The following is a 19,504-nucleotide window of genomic DNA, read 5'->3' on the forward strand; positions in this document are numbered from 1 at the left end:
TTGATACCATAGAGTTACTAATTCCGTACACTCTAAGGCTGAAGAAAATAAAGCTAAGACATTATTTAAATTCAGAGTAAACTATCTTTTTTATTTCAAAGTATCACTTACCCTTTTTGTAGGTAACCAGATCATTGCAACCCATAGCAAATCAGAACCATCACAGCTTATTTCACTAATTTCAAAAGGTAAACAAGCAAACAAATCCATACTCAACATACTGCAGGGCGGTAGGTAGAAATTAGTCCTGGGAAAACTGCCTTTCTTGTATATTTTTTTGCACTAATCTTACCTGATTTGCAGAAGTATCCATTTAACTTACTTGGTAAACTCAGGTAGAAATTACACCCAGTCCTGAACTCTAGTTCATAAACGGTTTCTACCAGTAGAACTAATACTTGTAAGTTGTACAATGTAAAGTGCTTATTAACCATATTTTTTGTACACCTGAAAACAAATCAAGACACAAAGTGCCAAAACTGTAATGTTATTTCAGTGATAAACAAAACTTCCACAAACTTTTTTTACTAGATTAGGAAAACAGTCCCAGTGGCACATTAAGGTGGACTTAGTGCTCATTCCTGTGAAGACGATTTGCATCACTTCTCATTACACATGTCTGCAAGATAAGAATTTGCAAAGCAACAACCTGAGGTTGCATCCCTGCTTTGCAATCACGAGGTTATGCCAGCAGAGCAGAGTCTCTTGAACCTTCCTCCCTGGACAGTTAAAAGCAGTCTGCATACAGCTGCTAACTCAGTATTTGCCATCACCAGTTGGTCCCAGACAAACACACTGGCGCACATACGAAAATATTTAACAGGATAGAAAACCTTGTTCCTAGAGAGTAAAGATCACACCAACCCCATCCTCCTCTGAAGAAGTGCACTTTGCTCTTGACTGCTCAGGGCTTGATAACTGGCAAGCTCCAATGTGAAGGTTGCTGAGCCCGATGTTAGAGAACGCAAAACTGTTGAGTAGCCCTGGACAAAATGGAGAACACACATCACTCAAGTTAGGATAAGGGAAAGATAAGTTAGCATAAGAAGCTGCTTAGACCACAGAGAGAGAAAAAAAGAGTGTCAGAAGTATACTGCAGTGTACTAGTAAGTTAACTTTCCAATATTACTGACTTAGAATTGCAACACATGCAAGAATCAATAATCTTTTTTAATAACTGTTCTCCATAAAACCTATTTTACTAGTATTTACTAGTTCTCTAGCTTACAGCTGAAAACATGCTGGCTTAGCAGTCTGAATTTGGCATAAAAACGCTACTCAATTTGTGGACACTTCCTTCTGACTTTCAGTAATTACAATTTTAAAAATCCATCCTAAATTTACTTATCCCTAACTAAGGAAAAGTAAACTGAAGCCAAATATCTTAAAGCCTATGAAAAATATCAGTTTTATCATTGGTAAGGTAATCACATACCATCATTTCTGCTAGTGGAACAGCAGCAACCACAACTCTGTTATCTTGACGAGACTGGATTTCCTGAATATTACCTCTCCGCTGTGCAAGATCAGCAAGTGCTGCACTGAGATGATCTTCACTTACTGTGATTTCTAAATTCATCAGGGGCTCCAGTATTTGTATACCAGCTTTTTTCAAAGCCTACATAGAATAGAAGGAAGTTAGCTGATGTACTCCTATAAGCTTTTTAAAATAAAATCGACTTTTTTGAAAAGTACTTGTGTCACTGAAGCTGACTCAAACTCTACTTGCAAAAGGTGTAAATTCCCCAGCAAGGACATTACGAGGGCATGCAAAGAGGAACAATGACCAGATACTGACATACATACATTTTCCCAGCAGTAGATCATGCTACTGTGTTTCCAGCTTACAGTTTCACTGTACCTTTTGCACACAGCGAGAAACACAGGCTGATACCATTGTATGCGAAGTGTCTGGGTGCACTGTCAGTGATTGCACTGTCACATCTATATCTTGAACTGGGAATCCAAGCAGAGGTCCTGGGTAGGGCCATGCAGAAGAGATAAAAGGGGAAAAAAAAAAAAAACCCAAGCTCATTTGTTTTCAGACTATTAAGACACATGCAAAAATTTCTCAGAATTAACTTAAGTTTCTCACTTTCCTCTGCTCTTTCCTTTCCTGTCCTCTTCCCCAAGGGTGTGGCTACTGGTCATGTTCCTCATTTAGAGGTTTTGTCATTACCTAACTTTACCAAATGAGACAAAGGAATGCAGACTCATACTTTCTTACTGTCTTCATCATAAGCACAGATAATTCTCAAAACTAGAAACTCCCAAATTTACTCACCCAGACAACCATTACCAAAAAGTTATTTTTAAATACATTATATTATCTAAAACTAGTCTCTTGAACAAAACATCATTTGAAAAAGTAGGGAAAACTTCTTTTTAACCAGAAGCCAGAATATTTTCTATATTTTCCTTTTGAATACAATATAATCACAGCAGTGTCTGATACTAACACATAACCAAAACTCCAGGGGCAATTCAATTCCATAAAGGATAAACTAGTGTTCTAGGCAGATTACCTCCAACCCAGGACTCTCAACCAGACCCAACGGTATTAAACTAGACATGATGCCTAAACCACATCTGAGAAAAGAAACATCACATTTTTTTTTAACAGAGAACATGGCCAGGTATTTTTATTTTAAAGCACTTAATGGCATCAGTTTTAGGATGGAGACAGTACAGTTCTGAAGTTTCTTCAAGAAGCATAAAGAAAGCACATAGTTAAGACATTCCACAGCCAAAGATGAGAGATGTTATCAAATTCCTTTAAACAAATTTGAAAAATCACTTCATGCTCGTTGTTAAATTTTCCTTTGTTAATCCACAACCTATTGATTTTACTATAAGGCAATTTTTTGCCCACAAGTTACTTAAGACTTCCTATTTTTAATTAAAAGTCAAAGACGCTTAATTTATTAAAGGGCACTTTAATCCTTTAGAAAACAGACTTTCCAATAACTTAAAGCTTTTTACTGAAAACTGATGGATTTAACATATTTGAAAATCATAAATATGCATTAGTAACAGTAACAGAAGTGTAATACATGCTGGCCTATAAAGCCATTTCTTTTAGATCACTATGGTTTACATGATGTCATGAAGTAAATGCCTTATCTCTTATACCACATTAAAAATAAACCAAAAGAGCTCCAAGCTCACTGTTGAGTGACTGAGAAGACAGCAACCTTAAAAGCAAACCAAAGGCATGCTGACTTCCATTTCAGGCGTAGAGAAAAAGATGTTTGGCAATTCTTGTAGTTTTTGTAATTTTCCTTTGTACCTTACATATACATTAGTTGTACGTATATATACTATATATTATCTTTTATTCAAGCTACCAAGCAGTTTTTCCTTCCAAAAAATTGCTTCTTACAAAATTGTTAGACCAGTATAGCTGACATAACATTACCTTGAATGCATGAATTTGTGATTCCATTTTCTATAGCTCCTTGGAGCTCTTTGGGCAGTACTTCACTGACATTCTCAGCATAGCTGATGATGGGTTTTGTTGTTGCTCCTTCTCCTGATGTGGGTCTTACCTCTATCTCTGCAGTTACACAGTGTCGTTTATCACCTACTGTTTTGTCCAATATATCTGCAGGGGAGGAAAAAAAACCCATAAAATTCATCTGAAAGCTACTCATGTATTGTTTAAAGTAAATGAAGCTGCAGAAACAGAAACAAGATGTTCCTTGCATTCACTCATTTTACCTGTAGCTTGGGCAGCATTTAAGATGGTTTCTCGGTATGCTATTTGAAGAGGTCCCAAATAAGTCTCAATTCCATATTCACGTTTGATTCGGTCATGAATAATTTCTATGTGTAATTCTCCCATGCCACAAAGGATAGTCTGGTGAGATCATTAAGAGAGAAGTGGAAAAACATGCTAAACTCAGGTTTTATTACAAATTCTTTAAGGAATGATTTGCATTCTTCAAACTGTCTCTTAAAGATGCTTCTAATTCTAACAGCTGTAATACTTAAAAATCTAAGGACCGCAGACATTGCTGTAAGCCATCTAACATAAACATCATTTAAGTGAGAGTGTTGTTACCAGTACTTTGCTCATCATAAAAAAGATAGTTTTACCTCACCTTAAAGACTATGTAATTCAAACCTTTTTAAATACAGAATTGTCAAAAACATGCAGAGTATGGGATTACTTCCTCTGTTCTGTAAAGCACAAGTGCCCAAGACTCCATTATAGTTTCATACATGTATCATAGGAACATTCAGAAAGTCCTTCTTATTAAAGAAAATTTCAATATGCAAATGAGCTAATGAAAGTGTGGCCTTGATGTTATAAAATAATGTTATAAGATGAGCAATAGAAGATTCATCTTACTTGTCCCGTGTCAGGATCTGGCTTTACTTTTAAACTTGGATCTTCACGCTGAAGGCAGCTCAATGCATTATCCAAGTCTGTACAGAAATACCAAACATTTTTTCTGAAGCAAATTCAGTAATTTGAAGTTAAGAATAAGTGCCTAAATATCACTTTCCTCAAAACAAGCAAAAGAATCCTAGAGGAGCATAGATTTTGGCAAAAAAAAAAGTCAGGTCAAATAGCAAGTAACCAGCAACTTCTGATTTTATCCCACAAATTAACTGTGATACAGAGTGCTTGAATTTAATTATTATACATACTATTTTCAGAGTGATATTTTGTGTTTCTATGAAGACAGACTGGAACCTACAAATTATTAATGAAGCCAGTGATTAAATGGTAAGAAAAATGTCAACTGTTACACATGATTTACTTAAGTACTTAAAGATGAGTTTGACATGAAATGGTCCAAATGAAAATGTACATAGTTTTTTATACTGGGTTTTGGGTTTTTTCTGATTCCCCATTATCTTAACTGCTGCAGAAAGCAGCAGAATGATGAACCAAGAGCCAAGACTGCATTCATCATACTTGACAGTCTTTGAGGAAAAAAACAACAAAAGCAAATTAAACATCCAAACACCACAAAATCAGTAACACCTTATAACCCAGTGGCTCAGCCTGCAGACATGCAGACATGTTGCTACAAATCTGTTTTCTACCTTATTGCATTCTGTCACAGTACACTGGTACTTATACTCCTCCTCTTCACCACCAAGCAAGCTCAGCTTTGTAAGAACAAAGATACAGAATTTAAAGGGTATTTCCAAAAAGAATCATATTACCAAGCCATCTGGTACATGCACTGTTGGAAAAGACAGTAATATTTACAGGACTGTAAGGATGCAAGGATGAACTAGACACAGAGCATTCTTGGTATATAAAGACTTCATAGAGTAAAACTGAGAGTGCCAGCTGAAAAAAAACCCTCACGTTTTAAGGTTATTTTTACTTGGGACACTATGTACACCCTACCACTGTAACTGCAGCAAAACTCAGAATAAGTACCTCCATCCTTCTATTTCTAAATGAAGAACTACTACTTTTCTAGACACAAAATCTAGCAAAGTAGTAGAACCACTATTGCTTGACACAGTAATAGCAAAGGATATGGACAATCGTGATCTGAAGTATACCCTCAGTATAAACACCAGAAAGAACTATACTAAATCATAATATATTAATAATACACTAAATGGCTGTTAAGTTTGTAATACTCGCTCATCCAATTAGGTGGCTGCATTGTACCTTGTTGTCTGGCCATTGAAGGTGGTTCAATGGTACAGAAGAAGACAGGCTCAGGGATCTCAACACCTGCCAGCAGAAGACTGTCTACATCATTCACAGACCTCTTCTTTTCCCCAGCATCCCTTCCAGCTCGGCGTGCTGCAGCAACAGCTGAAGCCTTTGATGACACTATGGTATCTCCAGTGGCACTCTACAGACCAACACAAGAAATTATGTGAAATAAAAACCAACCTCAAACTCAAAATGTATGCCAAAGCTGGTAACATTTTAGAAAATCTGTGTAAATTACATTAATGCAGCCTATTCAGACAGTAAGAAATTATTAAACTAATAGAAGCAAGCACAAAACAAATTTATGTGAACTTGAAACTGTTGTTTTTGAGTAACTGATTCAGACCATCATTCCCCTTCCCCACAGGAGATCTCTTTGTGACATTACACTGTATTTTAAGAGTTACAGCATTAATACGAGCCTAACCCTAACCAAATGCACCTTTAACTTTTAGTCCTTTCCAATCAGCACTGCAGTTTCCAGGTCAGTTACTGATATTTGTAGACTGGTATTTAATTTTAGGAGGAAATACACCTACACGTCCTCCAAATAAAGCAAGTTTACATATGTCACCATAATCAAGAACACATCAGAGATACAGTATCATAGAAGTAGAAAGCAAACTAGTGAAACAAGCTCCTTTACAGTATCCGTATTTTTCATTACCTGTTTTAACCCCACGGTCAGAGCAATGTTGCCGGGCATTAGTGATGGTATTTCAATTTGCTGATCAGCAAAAGGCAGGAGCAGACGGCTCATTCTCTCCCTGAAAATTAAATTCTCTGTTACTCAGGACTTTAACAGGCATTCCAGTATTACATTGAACCACACCTCTATGTTACTCACGTGCAACTTTTGTTAATATTATATACAGCTGACTGAGGTTTCAATGAACCTGAGTAAACACGAACAAAAACTAGTGGTCCACGACATTTATCATGAAGAACTTTGAATGCCAGGGCAACCAGGTCATCCTTGTACCACTGTCTGCAAAATAAAAAGCACAACAAAAAAGCGTACTTGTAGGATTAATCCACTCATACTCACATTTACCTAAATTTTCACTCATTTAAAAGGTGATATGCTTCTTACTGCAATGGAGGCAGATTTTCAAAAAATGTAATTTGTACTAAAAAATAATAATCTAAGCAGTTCCACCTCCAATAGGACATATAAGATGTTATGTGATTCAGACAATACTAAAGAGGATTCCTAGATCACATTTTTGTAAAATGACGATGTCCTCAGATTAAAAAAAGACTTAAGAACTCCAAAGTGCAAGTTTGGCAGTAGGAGATAAATGCATCCAATTCCACTAGAACTGACCAAAGCAGGTTCAGTACTAAAGTGTATTTTTCTGTCCACACATCTCTACTATTATTTAATACCTAAAGAGGGTAAATATATTTAAAAAATATGAATACTTTAATTTTCTCCTTTTGTGTGTTCCTACTTATTTTTCATTCTTTTTTTCTGAATCTTCTTTTCTACTTACAGAAACTCATATGAACGCTCATTAGGTGCAGGCAAGTACAGAGTAATAGCATCCAGTAATGGCTGCACCCCTTTGTTCTTCAGTGCACTGCCACAGAGGACAGGGACAGCCTTCTGAGCTAGCGTGATTCTGCGGATAGCAGACTGCAACTGCAAAAAAATAATTATTTTATGTTAATATACAATCTACAATTTAGTTACACTCCACCTATTAGACAATGCTAACCAATCTCCAAAAAGCTGAAAAGTATGTTTGTAAATACAACATCACTCAACCAAAATCCTTTCACTGCTTTCAGCAAGCTCCAAACCATAAACCCAAACATTTAGATGCTAAAACAGAAGACACAGGTTTTAAGATTGCTAAACATTTCACACAAATCTGCTGCTGTTCTTGTTATAACAGTCCTTGGAATTCAGTATGTTGCAACTCACTGCTTTCAACATGCAGTATCTAAAGAGTCAACCATTTCAAAGTAGCTGAGAGGCTATTTTTGTTAGTGAGAATCTGCAGCTCAGTCACAAACTGCACTGAGTCTACCTGAAAGTTCCATTCACCTATCCCTAAACTCTTTTGTAGCAATCTAACTTTCAAAAAAAGAAAACCCCACCTTCCTGAATAAATGTACCCAACTTCTAAAATTTTGCCTAGATGCCTAAGAATCATAGCATATCTTCATAAAATTCCTACTAACTGAAGAATATATTGTTCTAAATCCACAGTACTGTTAATTTACTGCATAAGATTGTGTGATCTCATTTTAGTGAAAAATCTGCAAAATCAAAATTTGCATGTGTCAAAGGAAGAATAACCCAAACCCTTGAAATAAGAGCTAGTAAACACTTGTAAATGCAAAAAATACCTTGTCAGCTGGTATCAAGTCAAAATTTTCGCTATTTTCTCCAAGAACCAGTTCAGCAAATTCATCATCCAGATCTGCAACCTTCAACAGAATAGTTCCTTATCATTTGGCATACAGTAGTTTCACAAAAAAGTTATATATCCTGCTTACTTAGAATATATAGCTAAACAAAGCAGAAACAAAGACTTTAAAGACATAAGCAATTATAAACTCAGATCATATAAAATTATGGAAATTAAGGAGTCAAGAAAGGATGGGGGGAAAAAACCTACTTATAAAACTACTGTCAAGCGAAACATAAATGGGAGAGAGAATGCTTGTGCTTCTCCATGAAATGGAAAAAAACCTTCAGCCATACTGTGACAGCCATGAAGGGTTTAACTCATGTATTTCAGTCCTGTGGACACAGGGAAGCCTGAAGTAAGCAGCAAGCAAACTTTACAAGCCAACAGATACTGAGCTGGAGAAAACAGACAAGCATCATGGCATTTTGGCCTTCTTCATGTCAAGGGTTTGTAGGTCCAAGAGCATGTCTCTGTTTTCAAATTGTACCAGTTAGCTTGGCATGTAACTAACTCCTTAAACGTGTAACATACGTCCCTGCACTGTCACAGACTCAGAACACCCAAGCACAGGAAAGGACTTTGCCCCCTCTATTGGCTACAACACCAATTGGCCAAATTCTGAAATAAACCCTTAATAAACAATTAGAAGTCTTATCAAATTAATAGTTAAAACATGAAAGATAAAGGAAGTATTTCATTTAATTAAGTGAACGTAAAGTGTGCAAAAGGGCCCATACTCAAAATGCTATATTTTACAGGGTTTCTGATAAGGAATATTAACGGCATAGAAAGCATTTTTTGAAACATATTTTACAAACACAAGGATATCTCAATTATCACACTACTAGTCCACCCCTTCCTCCTTCAGGAAGGGCCCAGAAAACAAAGGGGAGAAAAACCAACACTGTTCTTACAAACCTTTCTATCTGACAACATTTCTTAAGATAAAAGGTTGGGTATTACCACTGCCATTTAAAACCTACTAAGTTTTGAAAACAGATTGTGTATATGTTTACTGAATTCAGAGCAATATAAAACAGATCTCTCCAATTTCAAATGAAACTGAAAGCTACCATCATCTGTTCACACACTTGCACAATGTTATTCAAAGCTGAATGGAAGGCAGCCCTTCCAACAAAAAGGATTGATTTATGTGCTTCTAACACAGCATTTAGTGCCATTTTGACCAGGTTGCAACATACCATCCAGCTTCTAGCTGTCACTTAAGAAGAGTATGGATACCCTGCAGGTTTCAAGTCACACCTGTCATCTTTCATGTGAATGTACCAAATATATTTTGGCTTCTAAGACAGTACAAACACCATCTGCTTTTAGCTTCCCCAGCACAAAAGCGACTGATAAATCATAGGAATTGGAAAACCACTAATGGGGCTGGAGCGCAGCTGAAGGCCCAGAGAGATGGGTTTGTCTGGCTTGGAGAAGCTAAAGCAGGATGCAAATACTGTCTCTTACTATTTGAAATAGTGGTAGTGGCTTTGCTTCAGGGAAAACAGACCCAGATTCTCCTCAGAGGTACAGACGGAAAGCACCAGCATGGCTGTCCCACCTTGCACCACAGTAAAATCCCACTGGATATAAGAAATTATGGTCAAGCACTGGGACAAGCTGCCTACAGAGAATCATCATCCTTTGACTTGAAAACTCAACTGAACAAGCCTGAACAAGTCAACCTAATGCTGAAGTCAGCCCTGCTTTAAGCAAATCACTTAACCAGATATCTCCAGAGGTCCCTTTCAGCCTATTTTCCTACTGCTCTGAGTAATGGCTTTAAATATATTATGTATTTACTTTAAAACTTTACTTGTTCTATTAAGGTATTTCTTGCATCCTGGACTTCTTGGAATAGGTTTGGATCATCAGCCTCCAGCAGCAGCTTTCGCTCAAAATTTTTTCCATCATCTGCATCAGAAGTAGGTTTCCAAATTATTTGCTCCTTAGTCACAACATCAACCAGTCCTCTGAAGGTCTTTGCTTCCCCAATAGGCAGCTGCAAATCAAACAGAGACTTTAGAGAGATGCAAAAAAAAAAATGAAAGGAGTTCTACTCAAAAGGAAACAAGCATTTAATTTCTAAGCTTACCTGTAACAGTAAAGGTTCTGTCTTCAACTTTTGTTTGATGCTCTCAACAGCATATGTAAAACTACAGAAAAAGAACAGATACTAAGTTAAACAAAACTATGTGATATTAGTATGATAGGCTCACCATTCCCTATTTACTGCAAAAAGTACTCCTAGAATTATACAAAAATATGTATTTGCATAACCAAGTAAGTATATAGTATTAACACAAGTATTATCAAAATTAGGTTGCTCTATGCTTAACAGAAAATGCTAGACATTTGCTTATAAGCTTTTTAGCAATGATTAAGATAACTGCCTAAATACCTTGCATTGGTTTTGTCCATCTTGTTTAAAAAGCAAATCCGTGGTATCTGGTGTTTGTCCGCTTGTCTCCAGACTGTCAGAGTTTGTGCCTACAGCAAAAGACAAAATGGAAACATTAGTGTCAACAGCTGAACTATACGCTCCCAACCACCACTGACGGTCTGAGTTCAGAGTCGAGAAGGGAACTGTGCTGTGTATTGTGACAATCCCATAGCTGCCATCACAGATCAATTCCACAAGCAGCTTTGTCTTATCTTGTCTCTCAGCTGTTGTCATTTCCTTTTCTGCACTAAGGGCACGCAGCCATAGCGGCAAGGGAATGTGAAGAGAAACTAAGCACTATGGGGGCATATATGGGGAAAACACTGTAATATAGTGAATGTAGTGACTTTATGCTTTATTGCCAAAGTACTTAGGCACACACAGGCAAGCATTTCTGTGGCTACACATACAACAAAAAAACTACCGTGGTTTTGTCATGGTTTGACACTGGCACAATGCCAGCACCCCTATGAAAATGCAACCTCTCAATTGAATGCTGTGAAATGCAATTGGGAACAGAGCAAAGCAGGCCCAAGCTTAATAACAAGGGAAAAAAAACAACTTTATTGAGCTACTACAACTATACTACTATAAAGGAAAAAAAAGAAAGGAAGACACACACACATAAATCCAAAATGAAAACCTGAACTGTTGTTTTTTCCCCACTTGGCAGAGCATCCTTGAAAGGAAAAAATCCTAAGAGCAGTCTGTCCATCCATGCATTGGTGGTGAGAGCACTGTGCATGGAAAGGAGAAGGGTCACCGTGGCAAACTTTTTCTCCGGGCGGTGCCATGTGTGACATGGAAGCACTGGATGTGGCAGCTGTGCTTCCTGGGGGTCTATGGTGCAAGGGAGACTCCTCTCTCCCCTGACGGACCAAGTATTGATTATACTGAAGGGTGAATACTTGATTAAGGGTCCAAATGTGTCCCACTGTGGTTTGTTGGAGCTGGGTGGTGGGAGGAGGAATGTTTTGAAAGGTTTTCATTTTGGATTTATGTCTGTGTTTTCCTTGCTTTTTTTTCCTTTATAGTAGTATAGTAGTAGTAGCTTAATAAAGTTTTTTCTCCATTGTTATTAAGCTTGGCCTGCTTTGCTCTGTTCTCGATCGCATTTCACAGCATTCAATTGAGAGTCTGTATTTTTATGGGGGCACTGGCATTGTGCCAGTGTTAAACCATGACAGGTTTTAACAGTAATTTGTGCACTGCTGAGCCATTTATCATATGTATTTTTATTTGAAAATTAAAGCAGGTATTTGGAAAAAAAGTCAGTTTAGATTCATTAATAGTCTCTAACCACTACATGGAATAATGCAAGATTTTGCTACAGAGTTTTAGAAAAAAACAAGCAGATCTAATTGTTTTGTTTTTGAGGGTGGAAGCTATTACTCAGTTCAGGCTCATATTTAATGGCACCTAAATGCTTTCCAGTAGCAAGTTAAGTAATATGACTTACAGTGACTAAGAGTTCTCTCATCCCTCATCTAGGAAAAACGTATGTCCCATGCAAGAGGGATTTCACATGTAACTTTTCTACAGGATTGAACTACTGAAACATCTCATGCTATAAAAAGTCCAGTTCTAGCTTGCCTCCACCTTTTCTGCACTCCGTAAAGAAGGCCACTGGGGAGGGAGAAAACCTCCCTGAAAATTACCTATTTTCCACATGAAATGTGAAAATGAGAAACTGGCCTATATTAATTTAATTCAATTTGTGAAGCTAGTCAGAAGCATTCATCTCAATCAACATTTGCAAAAGACAGCAACAAAACAACAAAACCATCCCAAACTTATAATGGTAATCACACTTACTTGCTGCTTATTACCATGGAAATTCCTCTGCACTACAGGATTTGAAATTAAATGCTCAGCTTCCTGAAGCTGAATTTTTATAAAAGCATTGAAAGAGATAATACAGAGAAAAATCTCTGTACATTATTTCAGTCTGATTAAAGTCATTAAATGCTGAGGGAAAATAACTGAGTGACTGGAGATAAAAATCGGAGAAAACTGGGAAGGCACATTCACCCTCTAACAGAATTTTTTACTGTGGAAACTACAGGATGAGATGCAGCTGCTATTCCCCAGATAGGATGTGGTCAGCATGCCCCACTTCCCACACACAATACATGCTGAGCAGAGTGAAGACACTGTGTCCAGGTTCTGTTTAAATCCTTTTAAGAGGGAGAACTTTGTGATACCTTATAGCTGGTAAGCCACATAATAGCTGTCAACCAAGAGAGAAAAAAATACGATTTCTTGCTGTTGAACCAGGAACCATGGCAAGATCATAGACATACACCTCTATCTTAAAGGTGACCCTGGGTAACATGACATTACCCAGCTAGAAGGCACAACCACCCCCACTGAATATGATGCATGACTACAGTCACTGAAGCTCCACCTAAGCACAAAAATAGTATTAAGGTAAATTAAAAATGGGGAGAAGTTAGAGACCCCTGGGAACATCAGGGATCAGACAACAGGCTGAACTTGTCTTCATTCCCACAGTGACATCTATTGGGTAAGAACTGTACTCTATCCATGCTGAATGACTACCTCAAGCTAGCTCTGGTTAGGGATTAGAGCTGGTTAGCATATTGCTTTGAAGACACTTTCGCAGCCAAATGCTATCACCAGAAGTCTTCAAACCTTAACCTGCCAGATTTTTCAATTACATTAATGAGGAGTGCTATTCCATAAGTCTGAGTCCGTTAAGGGTGCTAACGGTTGCTAGCAGCAGGTAACATACTGTGCTGTGGGAGCCCAGGGTCTCTCTTACCCTGTTGGCATGTCTCCCTGGATCTTTCCTGAGGCACCAACAGATCAATTAAGGACCCCTTAGGAGGTGTCTTTCTGTTTGCATAAGACTCTGAACAAGGTAGCTGAACCACGCTCTAATCCAGTGGACTGTTCAGTGAAGAGTCCCTGGGTCACCATAATGGAGCAGTGAGAGATTGAATTGGGCACAAGGATTAAATCTTTCCCGGGGAACTAAAAGATTAATCAAACACAAAGAGTTTGAGAAAATCTCTCCCCTTTACCATGAAAGACTGCACACACACAAAAAAATCTAATAGTTGATTTTACCTCAACACCAGCTGAAGCATCAAATACTGCTACTGCTCCATCCAGGACTCTTAAACATCGCTCAACTTCCACTGTAAAGTCCACATGGCCTAAAAAACAATCTTCCTTTTATACCACCATAATTCAAGCAGGCACCATCAGTAGGTCACTATGCATTTAAACAATTTTTTTTTTCTTTCAAATAAAGTCAAAACAACTTTTTCTTTACTTGCAGGGAAATACACCTATCAATCTTTGAAATAAACACGATTATTATAATTCAAGTCTAGAACTGAGAACAATTTAGAGCTCACTTTATATAAGCTAGACTTGGAATCAGAAAGCAGTAATTATCCAAAGCTGAACAGAGTTTAGTACAGGCATTTTTATTGATGCAATTAAGCCAGTTAAATTTTGCACTATATTTAAGACAAAGACACTCTGTGACATTCCACCTCACCCTCTCTCCCTTAATAATATGAGTGCAACTAAAGAACAGTACCTGGGGTGTCAATCAGATTGATTCTGTAGTTCTTCCAGTCAAACGTAACAGCAGCAGACTGAATGGTAATACCACGTTCTCGCTCTTGTGCCATAAAATCTGTCACCGTGTCTCCATCATCAACATCTGCAAACAGAAAGCAGGAGTGTGTAGGTTAACAATTCAAAATCTGAAATTGTCTTTGAATACAGATATCAAGAGAGAGTTAAAACTAGTCCTTTTACATATATATATGTGTAAGCTATGAAAATTAACCTTCTTGAAAACATTACAAGGCCAGGTTATTTACCCAGGCTCCCCTTCCTAGGAATAAATGCCCTGCAAGTGATTCCAAGTAATCCAAAACATGTAATTTCAACAACCTTTTTGTTTTTCTTAATCCCTCATGAGCATCTTAAAAATTAAACGAAGCCCAAAATCATGAACAAACTACAACTCTAAAAAACCTAGCTGCACTCACTGTATGAAATGTGACTGACATTTTGAAATTTGGTAATCAAAAGGTAATTAAATCAAAAGTAAAGTACAAACAAACAAACCACCAAGTAATAGGTTGGGCTTTGCTTACATTTTAATAACAAGAAAAGCAGTTGACATTTTTAAATTAGCAGGATCCCAAGATCAACTGCTTCACAAGCTGAACATCTTCTATCAGTCATATACAATTGAAAACAGGGTATAAAGTCTAAAATGTCAAAATTAAACACCAACAGAAGCTGCTGTGACCATTTCAATCTTGACGAATTCTATTAAACGTGCTGTAGCAAAGAAGCCTTTCTGTGTCATAGCTTTCAAAAGAAGTGGATACTTTTTCTTACTCTGCTCTCCTCACAGGTCAAAAAAGAACTCAACAAACTGCTTTACCACAATGGCCAATTAGCAACCAGTAAAATAAGAAGATCCTTTAATTAAATGTTAAACAAAACAAAACATGCTGAAAGTAAAAGAAAAATATCAACCTGTGATATCTGAAAGTAAAACTGCCTTAGTGCAAAAAGGAACATGCATTAAAATTCAATTAAACTGCAGCACAACTTTGGAACAACTGCCTCCTACATGAGGTATTCCACCAGCAACTGTACTGCATGTAATTTTACACTATTACATTTCTTAAACCTACTGAAATACAAAAAGCATTTCTAACCTCCAAGTGTTCTTATATATCCAGAATAATACAGCATTCTCTCTGTTGTAGTAGTTTTTCCTGCATCAATGTGGGCCATAATGCCAATGTTTCGGATTCTGCATGAAGTGAAAACATTGCAGTTAGTGCAGTAATTTTTTAAGCCTGTGATCATTCTTATTTGTATAGTTAATATTCCCTGAGAACAGCACACAAAATTAATAGCATTGTTTCTCTGCTGCATATCTGATATAGTGTACATTCTAATACTGAAGAATACCAGTATTGAGACTGTGGATTTTCTTTAAATCAGTAGTACTGAACAGTGTTGCAACAGGTTTCCAAGCTCCACTTCATGGAAAGTCCCTTCTTGGGATCATGCTTACCCATCTGCCCTCCCGACAAACAGAAACAGTCCCTCCCCTCTCTTGTTCATCCCAATCCCTGATACCTAGTGCTCTCAACAACTTATTGCATATATACCCTTTACACCCCAAATACAGCACACCCAAGTTCTCATGAAGCTGACCTTGATCCGATTCAGCCTACTCTTCCTTTCTCACCAGTAGCTTCTAGAACTCTTCACTTGCTTTGCGCAGCACAGGCTTGTGATCAGCCCCCATGTTCACCATTAATGCTGGCTTGACCTCATCCCCAGCTACAACCTAGCCTCAGCACCCTTCCAAGGGAACTTCAGCCCTAAGGCACTTCTTTAGCAGCTTAGCCCCTAATTTTAGCCTTGTCCTCATCAAATGTGCCATGAAAGCAAAGCACACAGCCCTGCCCACTGTAGCAGTCTAGTTACCAAGACATCCTTCCCCCTTCTTCACCTCCTGGCAATACCATGGATTTGGAGCTTCCCTAACAGCCTGGTTTTGGTTATGACGGTGCAAGCAAGGGACAACACAGGACCTCTGTGCCACCAGCAAGCACTCTCTATCGAAATGTCACAAGTAAGCAAGTACTAACTTTATATTAAACATGCACATCAGACAGGCATGGCAACAACCTACAATTCTTTATCACATCAACTCTTCTGACTGAAGTTATATCCCAATAATAAACTAACTTGATGTACCTGGATATATGAGGATTAATGACAGAATGCAGAGACTTAACATCTCCTGGAAACAAACAAAAAAATGAAACAACTTTTCAGACAGAACCCAATGCAGAAATATACTTAAGAAAACTCCTAAAAATCTTATTTAAAAAAAAAAAAAGATTCAGAGCCACAAGTCATGACAATCTGTAATCTCAACCACCTCAAATGTTTAAAGATACATACATAATTTTAAATAAATCGCTTTCCAACTCAAAAAAAGACAAATGGTTGAGAAAACCGCTGTAACTTAGAAACAACAGAAAAAAGACAACACAGGAAAGTTCATAATCTTACTCTGCAGAAGCATACCTCAGTTCAAGACAACTGTAATGATGACATTCACCTGAACTGGCAATTAGATAATAAATTTGAAAAGTTATTTCTCCTTTAAGCATTAAAGCTATACAGAATAATTCTCAGGTTTAGAAGGCAAGCTGACCTATGTTGAGAAAATATGGGACTGGGAAGTTTTAAAAGATATTTTCTTGCAAGATACATTCTTTCTCACACAGTTTTGCTGGAAAATAAGTTGTCAAGGTTAATTTTTTTATGAAACTAAATGAAATTCAGTTATTCAAGCTATTGAAGGTGTGTTTCAGGAAAAAAATAGTATAGTTAATCTTTGATAGGTCACATAGAATTCAAAAATATTTTAGCTAACATTCCTTCACCACCTACAGATCACCTGTCTCATCAGAAACACATGAAAGTACCATCTTACAGGAACCCTTAATGAGGAGTTCCAGCACATTTCACAACTGACCTGACTTCTTATAATATGTACATTTCCTTATTATTGTTTTCTAAAGGCTTTATACTGTGAATCTACTGAGAAAACAGCAGCAACACCAAACTCTTCAGTCCTTGAGTCATTTAAGTGCTCTATTTATGTTTCATGCATTAAATTCTATAAAGAATGACCAAAAGAATACACAATAAGACAGAAAGTGTGCAGAAATAGAAAGAATTTTTTTTTTTATTCACTTTTAAATAAATCCTTACTATAAAGAAAATGACATAAACTTATACCTGGTGGAGAACTGTAGTTTCTCAGACTGCAGTTTCGCTGTGTCACACCTGTCACTCTCATTTTTGTATTTCTGAAATACATGTACTTGAAAGAAAAAAGAATAATATAGAATGCTTATTGTTACAACTAGCTACTTTGTAGCCACATTTTTGGCAGCTGTAGAAAAATAAGCTAAAAAAAAAATCTACAGGAACAGATATTGTTGCCAGGTATTTTTACAAGATCAAAACACCAAATATTAAAAGCAGATGCTCGAAGTTGATGTCCACATTAAGGTTTAAACCAAAGTTGATCCAAACAATATTTAGGACATTCAGTAAAAATTTATGGCAGCATCAAAATATTTTTCAATAGCCAAAAATTTTTAAATACGTCTAGCTACTTGTGTAAATAATTTAACAATGATAAGAGTTAAGCAGTCAAAAAATTTACACAAAGTCTACAAATTCAATTCCCAATTCTGAAGTCCCATTCCAACATGAAAGTATGCATTGTCCAGAGGCCAACCGTTAAAGACAAAAAATCCCAAACAAAAACCTACCCCCCAGTTAAAGAAAGTTTACTCAGAATAACACAAGTGTTTCCCATGCTCACAGAGGAAGTATCAAAACAGGGGGAAAGCTTACCTTATTGCACAAACTTGATGACTTCAATGCATTCACTGAAAACTTCCCCATAATTCTCAACATTCTGCCTCCCATCTCTAAAGCTGTTCCCTGGCAAGGTAAGTAAACATTGTACAAAATGACAGGAAATAGGTTAACCATGTTTCTTTGACATAACTCAATCACAAAACATCATTCTTTTTCATGGGAAATCAGGTTAATATTTTTCAGGTTAGTTGCTCTGCAAGTTGAATCAGTGTCAGATCAGTAATAATAATATTATTAAGCCTTAACATTATGTAATGCAGCATAAATGCATACCCACAAACACTAAATATATTTTTCATGGAAATAATATATTTCTCCAGGAAACATTAAAGTAAAATAAAGAAAATTACAGTTTACACTCACTCTCAAATAAGCTCCAGAGCATCGATTTCGAATGAGCAAAGCGCAAATAGCTTTTCTAATCCTGAAGAAGTAAGGAAGGCAGGGCAAAGTACCTATTTAGGTCAGAAACAATAGAAAATATTAAGTATTGTGATCTTTTAAGCACAGCCAAAAAAAAAAGCCAAAACAAAACAAAAAAACAAACAAACAAACAAAACCAGTGCAACAAATAGCCCAAGCATCAAAAGCAGCAGCATCAAAAGCATTCCTAGATGCTGCTGGTTATTTGAGTAGACATCACTGCCCAGCTTCCGTGACTTTCTGCTTCGTAGTAGCTTCACAGCGAAAAGCAAGAGGCTCTGTGCACCCCGCTCCCTCACCCTGCGAGCCGCGCTCGCCTCCCGGCGGTGCCGGCGCAGTCGCTGACCGGGATAGCGGGAAGGGCGCGATTCCCAAGCCGAGCCCAGCCGGGTGCCGCCAGACGCCGACCCGCGGTGGCTGTGCACAAGGACACGGCCCCGCGGCCGCGCTCCGTACCCCGGGGCGATTCGTGCCGGCCCCGGCCCTCCTGCCCGGCCCTCCAGCCCCCGGCCCTCCTGCCCGGCCCTCCTGCCCCCGGCCCTCCTGCCCCGGCCCTCCTGCCCGGTCCTTCCCCCGGCCGTCCTTCCCCCGGCCCTCCTGCCCCGGCCCTCCTGCCCGGGCCTTCCCCCGGGCCCTCCTGCCCGGGCCTTCCCCCGGTCCTTCCCCCGGCCCTCCTGCCCCGGCCCTCCTGCCCGGGCCTTCCCCCGGCCCTCCTGCCCGGTCCTTCCCCCGGCCCTCCTGCCCCGGGCCTTCCCCCGCCGGGCCGCGCTGGCCCCGCCCTGTCGGCACCGCCACCGGAACGCAGCGCGCCTCTCCTTCCCCCGCCGCCTCACCGCCCGCCCGCGTTCCGCGCTCTCCCACAGCCTCACAGACCCGGCAGCAAAAAGCACCTCTTGGATCTCTTCCGCTCCATTCCTCCCTCTCTCCCTGACCTCGCCGAGCCCGGCGCGAAGCCCTCGTGGGGCGCGGACCGCCGCCTCTCCGCCGGGAGGAACCAAAGAGGAGCAAGGAAGAGTTTCCGGCGGGGGC

At 38.6% G+C, this 19,504-nt stretch overlaps 1 protein-coding gene across 6 annotated transcripts; it reads right to left on the reverse strand.

The window, feature by feature from the left end:
- Positions 1-70: 70 nt before the first annotated feature.
- On the reverse strand, positions 71-19,500 carry GFM2 (GTP dependent ribosome recycling factor mitochondrial 2). Of its 6 annotated transcripts, XM_085566897.1 has the most exons (23): positions 19,015-19,069; positions 18,775-18,962; positions 18,416-18,507; positions 18,026-18,115; positions 17,399-17,483; positions 16,343-16,388; positions 15,286-15,383; positions 14,142-14,267; positions 13,661-13,749; positions 10,526-10,614; positions 10,220-10,280; positions 9,941-10,126; positions 8,054-8,134; positions 7,192-7,340; positions 6,543-6,683; positions 6,363-6,462; positions 5,645-5,834; positions 4,355-4,431; positions 3,721-3,859; positions 3,419-3,604; positions 1,862-1,977; positions 1,436-1,618; positions 71-983 (listed from the first exon to the last, which is right to left on the reverse strand). In XM_085566897.1, the coding sequence occupies exons 4-23, from the start codon at positions 18,098-18,100 to the stop codon at positions 855-857; spliced, it is 2,346 nt and encodes a 781-aa protein (XP_085423023.1). In that variant the 5' UTR covers positions 18,101-18,115; positions 18,416-18,507; positions 18,775-18,962; positions 19,015-19,069; the 3' UTR covers positions 71-854. The 6 variants fall into 6 exon arrangements, with proteins under 6 accessions (XP_085423023.1, XP_085423020.1, XP_077646268.2 ...); XM_085566894.1 differs by lacking the exons at positions 18,775-18,962; positions 19,015-19,069 and adding an exon at positions 19,349-19,500; XM_077790142.2 differs by lacking the exons at positions 18,775-18,962; positions 19,015-19,069 and adding an exon at positions 19,366-19,492.
- Positions 19,501-19,504: the final 4 nt, after the last annotated feature.

Source organism: Lonchura striata, chromosome Z (assembly GCF_050655825.1).
Source record: "Lonchura striata isolate lonStrDom1 chromosome Z, ASM5065582v1, whole genome shotgun sequence".
Lineage (NCBI taxonomy): Eukaryota > Metazoa > Chordata > Aves > Passeriformes > Estrildidae > Lonchura > Lonchura striata.

Coding starts and splice junctions, on each gene's coding strand:
- GFM2 (XM_085566894.1), bottom strand. CDS start 19,388: ATGGAGCGGAAGAGATCCAAGAGGTGCTTTTTGCTGCCGG. Junction 16,389..17,398: donor AAACTACAGTTCTCCACCAG/GTATAAGTTTAT, acceptor GTTTGTTTCCAG/GAGATGTTAAGTCTCTGCAT. Junction 10,281..10,525: donor ATGGACAAAACCAATGCAAG/GTATTTAGGCAG, acceptor CTTTTTCTGTAG/TTTTACATATGCTGTTGAGA.